The sequence below is a fragment of the Erigeron canadensis genome, chromosome 8 (assembly GCF_010389155.1).
Source record: "Erigeron canadensis isolate Cc75 chromosome 8, C_canadensis_v1, whole genome shotgun sequence".
Classification (NCBI taxonomy): Eukaryota; Viridiplantae; Streptophyta; class Magnoliopsida; order Asterales; family Asteraceae; genus Erigeron; species Erigeron canadensis.
The window spans coordinates 44371223-44382828 of NC_057768.1; the positions used below are offsets into that span (position 1 = coordinate 44371223).

At 36.0% G+C, this 11606-nt stretch overlaps 2 protein-coding genes across 2 annotated transcripts; both read left to right on the plus strand.

Moving 5' to 3' along the window:
- Window positions 1-606: 606 nt before the first annotated feature.
- On the plus strand, window positions 607-6037 carry LOC122579235 (protein POOR HOMOLOGOUS SYNAPSIS 1). The gene is made up of 9 exons (XM_043751357.1): window positions 607-921; window positions 1987-2103; window positions 2997-3062; window positions 3138-3223; window positions 3476-3535; window positions 3937-4133; window positions 4904-4953; window positions 5053-5080; window positions 5605-6037. Exons 1-9 carry the CDS (start codon window positions 649-651, stop codon window positions 5664-5666), a joined length of 939 nt encoding a protein of 312 aa, XP_043607292.1. The 5' UTR covers window positions 607-648; the 3' UTR covers window positions 5667-6037.
- A 1361-nt stretch (window positions 6038-7398) lies between these two features.
- LOC122579234 (lysM domain receptor-like kinase 3) lies at window positions 7399-11606 on the plus strand. Its single transcript, XM_043751356.1, has 10 exons — window positions 7399-8038; window positions 8555-8767; window positions 9079-9218; window positions 9297-9386; window positions 9471-9576; window positions 9659-9810; window positions 10315-10412; window positions 10665-10803; window positions 10934-11032; window positions 11269-11606. Exons 1-10 carry the CDS (start codon window positions 7399-7401, stop codon window positions 11431-11433), a joined length of 1842 nt encoding a protein of 613 aa, XP_043607291.1. The 3' UTR covers window positions 11434-11606.

The window sequence follows — 11606 nt, forward strand, 5'->3', positions numbered from 1 at the left end:
GGCAGGCGGTACTGGCTGGCGGGGGTGATGATCCCGAAACTTCGTGGTACCCGGATTGTTATACCATGGGGACTGAATTGTTAAAATATGAGGTGTTTTGGTGGTGTCGTCGTGGCCGGATTGTTAGTAGCCGGAGGTGTTTTGGTGAATGGATTTGGTAGAAATTGTGAAAGAAAATCGGATGAAAATGATGGAATGGATGGGTGGATCGGTTTTATTTCGAAATTGGGTCCGGGTATACTTATTGCAGCGATCCTCGTTGCAATAAGTGGAATAAAGTCGGTCAACCATTTAAAGCGGTGTTAGTGGAATACTGACGTGGCGGGCTTTTTTATAGCGACCCTCGCTGCAATATGTGGGTGGTCAAATTACTAAAAACCCTGGTCACGATACGGGGCGCGTAGTGAAATGAAATGAAACAGGAAGTGAAAATGTTGAAATTGGGAGGAATTCTGGAATAACCACCAAAAGTCAAATAGCCAATACATTTTTTTTTTAATCTGACACACCCTTAACAAATTTCAAACTTCAATTCGTATACACAAAATCCGCGTGTGCTTGTTTGACAAAAAGGGCGGGGGGGATTTCATATGTCCAACGGAAACCGATTATCAACAAAATACTACGAGTACTAATCGACATCGGAAAATGACGACGGAATCTCAAAACCTATCGATCGTAACAACCACTAGCGCAATCGGAGAGCATTGGGAGGTTCAATACGGTCGTTACTTCAACCGTCCATCGCCTCACTCATCTTCGCCTCTTCATCCGTCTCTCGTTCCGCTGCGTAAAGGCGAAAAAGGCACCTGGATTTCATCCTTCTCTTCACTCGCTCATCTCAATTTACTCACAGCTGATTATCACTCCCATTCTTTCCGATCTGTTATTCTCACAGTTACTCTTCTCGGCAACGTCATCGTAACTTTCATTTTCCTAATTCACCTATACATATATATCTATAAATTTATATATTATTTGCTTATATTTTTCGTCATTTGATTTACTGATTTAGGATCGTTATATATGCCTTATGTGTAACAATTATCATTTAGTTTTCTAGATCTGTTTTTTACTTTTCAAATTGATTAACTGATTTAGGATCCTTATATTATAGGCCTTAATTTGTGCTGTCTATCATTAGGAAAGCTCTGTTCTGTTTGTAGCAATCGAATTCGATCACAAATCGAAACAAACACTAAAAACGGCTCTTGTAGTTAGGTGATTTTGGATAATTGTCGTATGTAGGCCTGAGTAATAGATTCAACTAATTAGTTCATATACACAGAGTGAAAATTTGCAGTGGCAAATGAATAGTCTCGGTCAAAATATATACACGAGTCAGGTATCGATTTTAGTTTCAAGTGAGGCTGGTTCACTACTTTCCTGGTTAAAATTGTAGCAGGATGCCTGAAAAGGTTTCAGATGTTATGTTACTAGTCATTGATCCAATTCTGGTCGGTTCACCTTTTCTCGTTGTTTATTGAGCTACTTACTGTTGAGGTCTTAGTTGCTGACAATAAATTACTTGTTTAAATCAAACCTTCTTGTTAAGTGTTGATCTATGCACTGTCGTTAGGAGCTATTACTAGTTTACTACTGCTTTCTGATGAGTTTATGGTATTTTCTTTGGCATTCCTGTTTGCCTTGCAACTTTTGATATCTCCAAAAATGACTATGTATGGTAGTAATTTGTGACTAGTGTTCTTGATTGATCGTCGTAGTCCCTGGAACCAATAGTTTAGGGCTTTTGCCCTGTGATAACGTATTGTTGTTTTTGATGCTGATTATCACTGAACACAAGATCAAAAGACATCCTAGCCTTCGTTCTTGCACTTAACTAGTATATCTGTAGCATTAATTAGTTTGGTTACATTTTTCCTTTACAATGACCGTTCCTGTGTCTGGGTTTTATGACTGTCTAGTCAGTTTAGTATTTCATTTTAGTACGAAGCTAACAAAGCTTTGGTTGCTAAAAATTTGCAGGAAGAGCATTACATTTCAAAGCTACATTTCACATGGCCTCAGGTCTCATGCATGTCTGGATACCCACCCAGGGGCAGCAAAGTTGTATTCATGAGTTACAAAGATCAAGATGGCCAGGTAAAGCCCTCAAAATGAACTCTTCGTTCTTGTATATCTTAATCCTGTCATGTCCAAATTTAAAGTTATCGCCGTTTTCTTATACTCCCGTAGTGAGAAGTGACACATCATGGCTAAAATATGCCTTCTCTCTCCATATAATTATAGAGATCATAACAATGATCATCAATGTCAAAGAATTAGTTTTTAAATCTGTGAGCAATGCATGTAATGACGCACAAAATAGGTATCCTTGTAGCGATTTTGAAATAGATGCTGCTCATGTGGCTGTTAGTCCATATGTTCACATTTTTTTATGAACTTGTTGGACACGATTGGGTTTCCCTCTATTCTGCCTAAAACTAGTTTACATATAATATTACATACATTCTGAGGTGACTGCTATAGATCACTTATTTAAAGCCAGAATGGCTATCCGCTATCATTTACACAAAAGCAAGTGTAAAGAATAGTGCTCAGAGTTAGTCAACAACTGGGGACGGGTTGGACCCAGAACATGTTCCTGTTCAATCGTGTATATATTATAGAACATAAGGACCCTTTTTCAATCACTTGATCAACAGTGGATGTGGATGTGATGGCTTAGATACTGTCCATACGGAGTATAATTTTGTGTGTATACTGATCATGAGTTTTCATCTGATCACTTTCTAAGTTAGCAAACGAGTTGTCCTGTTCATCTGTGCTGCTATCAGAATGTTTGCTTTTAGACTAGCATAGATATCTGCATGCTGTTCCTGTAAAGATAATTGATCTTCTGTGATGATTTTCACCTATTTTTAAACTTCTGGTAGGCAACATGATTTCACACATTGATATGGTACTCATTGCTTAAAATATTTACATTGATACTACAACATCAGATCTCAGATATGCCATTTCGTTGCTTGCAGAACCAAAAGTTTGTTGTGAGATTTTTCTCAATTGATGAGACTGAGAGATTTATAAATTTGATGAAGGTTTGAACTTTCTCCCTTTTACTCCTATCTTCTCTTTGGTTTGTGCCATGTATAATGCTGTCTTGTCTTTTCTAGGAAATGTTTGGTCATGATACAATTGATGGGTCGATGTCTGGTATCTCTAAATCCAAAACATCATATCAATCTGAGTTCATCCCTCGGTGAGAATATTATGCCCTACTTAACTGCATGTGTTGATTGATCTGATTTTTAACAAAAGTTAACATGGATTTTTTTTTCCAACTAATTACCCTTCTTGTGAAATTGCTAGAGAAGGTACTATAGTGTACAATGTAACAAAAAACTGTAGAGAAATTTTTGCAAAAAAGTGGTGTCTCTTTTATCTTGACAAAATGATGAGTTGATTGCATTATTTAACTGGAATGAAACTAAGAGCATATATTTCTTTACAGATCAATACAGGACTGGGACCCGATAACATCTTCTGCCAACTATTCTCAAGACGCGTATAGGTGGGAGTGAATATAACAATTCGTATGCAAGTCTGCAACTACATTGTTTTGAGACTAGAGTGAATGTAGGCAGATTGACTGAGATTTAACTTGCTTATGCAGGCCTACACGCGATTGGAGTATAATGGCAACTTCCGGTGACAAGTATATCGAACCAATGTTCCTAGGTGAGAATCATGATGCTTGCCAAAATTCAAGTCCTCTGGAAGCCACAGTTAGTCGGGATGTTCAAAATCTTTCGGCCTTTCCTCCTAGTTTCACAACATCTTCTGCCGACTATTCTCAAGACTCGTATAGGTGAGACAGAAAATTATAACTTATCTGCAACTCTACAACTACATTGTTTAGAGCCCAGAGCAAACACACAAGCAGTTAAGCCGAGATATGACTTGTTTGTGTAGACCAATACAGGACTGGAGTCCATCCATGTCTTCTGTCGACACTTATATCCAACCAATGCACCAAAGCGAAAACCATAATGCCAGTGAAAGCTCAAATTCCTTGGGGACCACACTTAGTCAAGATGTTCAAAAGCTGTCAGCATTTCCTCCTAGTTTCACATCATTACTCATGAACTGCTACCCTGTGACTGAACATGGTACATTTATCTACTAAATATAGGTTATATATTTAATTTAATTTACTTGTAAAGAAGTTGATATGGGCTATACTTTATATCTAACAGCATGTAGTCTTTGAAAACCTAGTTCAAAATGAATTGGGTCAAACTGGTTGGGGGTGGTTGTAGGTGTATCTATATGCCAACAACTTAAAAGTTCATGAATGAAAGGAAAAATAATAATATCGATACTATCTTATAAAGCATTTTGCCCTTTTTTAAAATCTCAAAAGATGATTTGAACTACCTAAGTTACCCCTCTTCTTTTTTCACTAATTTAAACATCTCTACCTAATATACCTATAATACCCTTAAATCGCAACCACTCATTTTCTTCTCTCTCCTCTATAAATCAAATCTGAGGACGAAGCCCGTACGGCTAAAGCATTTGGCTATCACACTCTATGACTTATCAACTCCTATGACCTATCACCCCCACCATCTCACCGCCACAACGCGCGGGCACTTTCCCTCGTCATAGTAATATAGTTTTGTTATCTTATTTAACGCATTAATTGTTCATAAAGTTCGAGAAAGAAGGAACATATATTGCTGGCGGATCACTCAAGAAGTATATTAAAAAGAATCAGTTCTGACTCGAAACTGTTTCAAACCATTACCCAATCCACTGACCTACCCATTTTGCAAGTCTACTACTACCTTAAGGTGGGTGCATAGGGTAGAAGAGAAAGTAAAGTGCAGTCACTTCTATACTTACAATGACATGAACCTGTATTTTATCATTACAGCAACACAGCCAACTTTTCCAGAGGAAGTCACTCTCAAAAACGAGATCATGGTATTTCATATCGCTGAATATTCACGTTTCTCTACTTCACGTAATTTTTTTCTACATTATAACTGCAAATGCAATAATAAACTCTCATTTGTTCTGCAGAAATATCTGAATGACTCTTCTTTCCAAGGTATGTACTGATCTTGCTACTGTAATTGAGCTCATGCTAGTTCTTCAAACAATTTTAATCAATATCCTTGTGTACCGTGAATCTGCAATATTTAACCTTATTTGTAGTTTGATTAGAGCATTTGAGTATTAATTAAATGTTGTTCTTTATAGGTGGAACCTAGTGGACCAAATATAAAGTTACTACTTACTACATTTAAACATCGTAAGAATGAAAAGTAGATATATAGAAGATGTAATAACTAATATGAAACATTCTGGAACAATTGCTGACCAGACTGATGGAGATTAGTTCTTAATAAGCTGCTGAAGTATTGTTACTGTTTTAAAACATCTCACTACATTTAAACATCGTAAGAATGAAAAGTAGATATATAGAAGATGTAATAACTAATATGAAACATTCTGGAACAATTGCTGACCAGACTGATGGAGATTAGTTCTTAATAAGCTGCTGAAGTATTGTTACTGTTTTAAAACATCTCACTGTTTAAAAGTTTATTTATGACATCTATTTGCTGATAGATATGCTGAGCAAGGTACAAAAGGTTGTAAGTGAATTTGAAGACGATCTTCTGATGATGTAACTATCATGTTCATATGAAGCCATCACCAAGCAAAACCGCAGTCGCGTTGACAAGCAGTCAAAGACAGTTCATCTGCTCCATTTTCTTTTGGCATCATCATTAATTACATGGTACTAAGGTATAGTAGATAGATAAAGTATTATGCATTTCTAGAAAAGATAGATATTGGTAGGCATAAAAATAAACAACAAAATGGTTAAAAGAAGAATAAGAATTAGACAAAGCCCTGTTGGCTCATTACGTAAGTGGTTTGAACTAACTTTGAGGTCCGAATCAATGGGCTGGTGGCATAAGTTTTCAGTATAGACTTGCATAGCATGGCTAAGCCTTAAGTAATTGATCATGTTGGTTGCCCGTGACTAGTTTAAATATAATAGTACATGCACGTTACAGTTAGGCAGTTTGAACCTCTTTGTGTGAGAAATATCTATAACGACACACGATATTGAGAATGAGCTATGAATTTGGATTTGTTGTGCTTCCTGTCATATTTTGATTAAGATGTGACTTCTTAATGTTGCCACGAAAATGGAAGAATGACCTCTTGGTGTTTGAGATAATTGTTTGACAAATAAATGACAAAAAATCCAAAAAAAATAGTTTTGAATGGATGAAAATATACGACACCATCAGAGGAAAGCAATAAACTGAGGCAAGATTCAGTGAGATGTATGTAGAGTGAAAACAGTATTTAAATCAAATGTTAAGGTAAGGAGATATCATGCATTGAAGACATGTTTTTAAACCTATGTTTTAGGCGTATATATCCTTACTCTCGCATATATAATTCTGTCATGTGGTATTTATTTTTTTCTTAATAATGATAATTGATAGACTTTTCCTAGGTTAAATGTTACATGAAAATATACACTCGCTTGTTAGCATTTAACTGGTCAAAAATTGAATACCATAGTTGCTACAAGAATTTATTGAAAGTTAATGTCTACATTTCACAGTGCTATACTTTTTAACGCACATAATTGAACCTTGGTCACTAAGCATACAAGGTGTATAGCATTGTTAAGTAACTCTTGAGTCTTAACTGATAGTGATGTTCTCACTAATCTTGCCGGCCGAATAGTATCTTCTCCTTGTCCATACTCTACTTAAATTGACTTATTTTATTAATCAACAAACCAAACATATCACAAGCAGTACATATGTAACTACCAATGCTAGGCAGACAAAAGGAATATACCCAAAACACATGGAAAAATAGGGCGACCACTAAAACTGTTGGGTTAGACAAGAACGGGAACTGACATGTGGATTTAGTTCCAAAGAGTAACCCACTATACAAAACGAACATAATGATACATAAGCATCAAGGTATTGGAAACTTATGCGTATTAGCATATCGGACCTGCTATCTGTTATCTGTTTGGTGAATATTTCTTATATATGAATGTTAAAACAGATACTTACAATATCCTGTTGAAAACTCCACCTAAAAAGATAAAACCAATGTACAGCTGCTTACCTCTTAACGTCGCATGATAAACAGAGACAGTGACAGACTTTTCAACTAGAAAACTGTTTAATCCACAACGATAATTGTTTAAATCGACAAAGCTGATTTAACCAGAACTTTGTTACTATACAAATGGAGAGAATAAAATACAAAATAGATCTTTCAATGAAATAGCAAACAAACACATGGTGACAATAGATATAATGCTAACCTAAAAAGCATTTCTATTGCCTTTTGTTTTGCTTCTCTTGCAAACAGTTTATGGCTTCACAGAATCAGGTTTTTCTCCTTCTTGTCTTCATCTCATCTTTGGTCCACATGATCCTCGCTCTTCCTCCAAATCAATCAAACGAGATCCCTTTTACTTGCTCTAAACAATCTAAGCCATGCAATTCTATACTCTATCAAAACAATGATCTCTCTGCAAGTAATATATCTTTGCTTTATTCGGTGGATACATCACATATTAAAACCATAGGTCAAGGAGACCACCTTATAACTGTCCCGTGTTCTTGCCAAAATGTGAACAACACAGTTGCATACTTTTATGATACAACCTATTTAATAAAGCTAGATGATACATTCCTGGAAGTTTCTAATCAGTTTTATAGTGGGCAAGCTTGGGAGATTGGAAATGAAGGTCGAAACTTTACAGCTGACACAAATGCAACTATGCATTTATTGTGTGCGTGTACAGAGGCAGATACTCAAGTTATGGTTACGTATACAGTAGAGCAACATGATACACTTTCGGATATTGCTAGCCGACTTTCAGCTGAAGTGGATGAGATCGAGAGTGTTAATAATGGTTTGATTAAGAAAGCGGGGTTCATAGAGGCTGGTTGGGTCCTGTTTGTTCCTATGTATAAGAATGGAGCTCCATCACTAAAATCAAAGAAAGGTAAGTTTTTTATTTAAGAAGATATATATAATGAAATTATATACTTCCTGCATCTATTAGATGGACCCTTAATGTTTTTGGGGGTTACATGAACTTACAATGTTCAAACAGTTAGGTGGCAATTTTTAACACATTTACTTATGAAATGGTTGATCTAGATTGTGTGATAGCAAATCGTCAAGTAAAAGTTAAGCTAAAAGGGAGACGGATCAAACATGTTCAAGTTTGTCAAACATTTAATTTTAATGCATCCCAACCTTAAAGTCATTCTTATTCAATTATGTGTATTTACTATGGAAAGCAGCTACTTTTGCAGTTATAACTAATGTATTAATTATGTACAAAATCTTTTCAAAATGGGACATTAGTGTGTTTGCTGTCAACCCAACCAGCCCAACTTGACCCATTTCAAACCATATATAAAATGACTCATATCAACTTGAACCAATGTGCACAACCCACATTTCTTGCCTCCATTATCATATGCATACACTAAGTTTACCAATCTTATCTTAGCTTCGTCAGGAAAGGATCACAAGTGGGCAATTGTATTTGGTGTACTCTTAGCAGTCGTTGCACTTCTATTATGTGTGTCATTCATATTGTTCATGAAGCGAAGAAGATCCCAGCAACACGACAATGAGAGCGTAAAAGCTGTATCTAAAACTACGAGTTTTCGTAAATCAGGTCCCATGCATACCCGATACCTGAGTAAAGAAAATATAGAAGGTCAGTTCATCAGTCTACTCTTAGTTACTAGTTATTCTTAAGGGCAACAATTGACCGACTTATCTATAAATGGATCGGTTCAGGTTACACATCACTTTAACAGGTTAAATAGGTACATTAAAGGAAATATAACTTATAAGATTGTGTTTAAAGTCACCAAAAGCACTCGTTTTGACTGTTATTTTCCAATTTTAGTTATCCCCATCCCGCATCTGTAGATATGAGATACTCAAGACTGTGTACTCTAAATCTAAAGGGTGCTGAAACACACAGGCATATATGAATTAACTCTTGTATAAACATATATACAGGTATCACAGGTTTTGACACAGAAAGACCGTTAGTATATGATCTTGATGAGATAGCTGAAGCCACAAATAATTTCGATGATAGCAGGAAAATTGGAGAAGGTGGATATGGGAGTGTATATTTCGGTATATTAGGAGAAAAGGTAGAAAAGCTATCATTCTACCTCATTTCTCCCCAAAACGTTCAGTATTTAAACTCATGATCTGTCCCATGATTTTAGGAGGTTGCCATAAAGAAAATGAGATCCAACAAGTCAAAAGAATTTTTAGCAGAACTCAAAGTTTTGTGCAAGATTCATCATATTAATGTGGTAAGTTATATTCTTCTCATATATCGGATTTCTCTAGCATCATAAAACTTGTTGACGATCAGATTCAACGAGTGGATTTGCCAGGTGGAGTTATTGGGATTTGCCAGTGGAGAAGACCATTTGTACTTGATCTATGAATTCGTTTCAAATGGATCTTTAAGTGAGCATCTTCATGACCCTTTACTCAAAGGTAACAAACTGAAGTCAAAATAAATAATTGGATATCCAGTATATGTACAAGAAAAGCCATTACTAATCAGAAGATTAAACAGGTCACCAGCCATTATCTTGGACTGCAAGAGCACAGATCGCGTTGGATGCTGCAAAGGGTATCGAGTATATTCATGATCACACAAAGGAGCGGTATGTACACCGTGATATAAAGACGACTAACATACTACTTGATAAAGGCCTACGTGCAAAGGTACCTACTAAATACATCAGTTTGTAGTATCCAACTTGATTATTTTTTGTGGTTTCCAAAACCAGAACACCAATTACTTGATGTATGTTGAGAGACCTTTTAGCTTTGCTGAAATTTCTTAAATTTTCCGTAGTGGTGGCAAGTTGGGTGGGTCAGAAGGATCGGGTAACTGGTTTGGGTTGAAAAAAGGCAATTTCTAGTACATGGGCAATATGAGCCGGGTTGGGTTGACCTGCAAACACATCTTTTGTCCAATATTAGAGAGTAAATATATTTTACAATAACAAGTAAAATCTTGATGAAACTATTAAGGAGGCCGTATGCATTACAAATAGACTTCGGCAATTTTCAACCTGTTTAGCAACCCAAATCAACCCTTTCATAAGTAGATGGGTTAAAGTTGCCACCTCTACTTTTTCCAATCAAGAACACACTATTCTTAAATTGTCAGAAAAGCAATAAAAGAATCATATTGAGACTGACCTAGATAGAAATGTTAACAAGGTTGCAGATTTTGGTTTGGCAAAGCTTGTTGGGAGGACAAATGATGATGATTTTATAGCAACTCGCCTTGTTGGAACCCCAGGATATCTTCCTCCAGAGTAAGTTTCCATGTCAGATAATCATTATATCAGTTATAGCGTCATTGGAAACTCATTAACCTCATACGAAAATGTATTCTCTGTATTGTAAATAGGCAGTTACAAATAATCCAGCCAAAGTAATAGGAATTAGACCTAACAAAATTCCAAATAGAAAAACTTCAATCATTTCAATTTGTTTGAAAGGAGAAAAAATGGGTAATATATACCTAAAATTAATCCGACCTAAAAAGCCTTATCCCTTCCCAACAGGTCAGTCAAAGAATTGCATGTAACTACAAAAACCGATGTTTTTGCATTTGGAGTGGTTCTAGCGGAGCTTATTACTGGAAAGCGTGCTCTTATGCGTGACAATCGTGAGACCAACAAGATGAAATCACTCATAACAGTTGTAAGTTGATATAAGAAGCACTCCATAAACAACTTCAGGATCATATATATGTTCTTGTTACGACAATCGAAACTGCTATCATGTCCTTATTATGCACATCAATCAATCTTACCAAAGTTTTGATGTCCAGATAACCAAAGTATTTGAAGAAGAAGATCCGGAAGGTGCACTAGTATCTGTTAGAGATGGTAGCCTCAGGGACAGTTATCCTATTGACGATCTTTATAAGGTTTGACTCGCGCAATACCTATAACTCACATAAAAAACTTGATTTCTTTTGCTCCGGTAGCAGAATGTGGAGTTTCTTTTATGTAAAAATGTCTTAAAAAGTGTGCAAAATTCGGTCTTTTTTTGTGTGTAAATATGTTTCACATTATGAACAAGTTTTATACTTTTACAGCATGCAATCTATACAAAGTGTATTGCATTTTTAAGGCCTTCCAATAATGCAATTTGTCCATGCAGATGGCTGAAGTTTCGTATTGGTGTCTAAGTGAAGACCCAAATAATAGACCAGAAATACGAGAAGTAGTGGATTCTTTAGCTCGAATTGTGATGTCTTCCATCGAATGGGAAGCATCATTGGGAGGGAGTAGCCAAGTTTTTAGTGGTGTATTCGATGGGCGATAAAAGATCATTTAACATCAATGACTGGAGTTACAGAAATTACATGGTCCCCATGTCGAAAAAAGAATCTGCTAAGAACTGATATTGTCATTGATTTTTCTTTCATGTGCATGATATGTAAGCCGTTTTTAGCTCATATGATGCAATGAAAATGGTAACAGTTTTCTTTTTGCCAA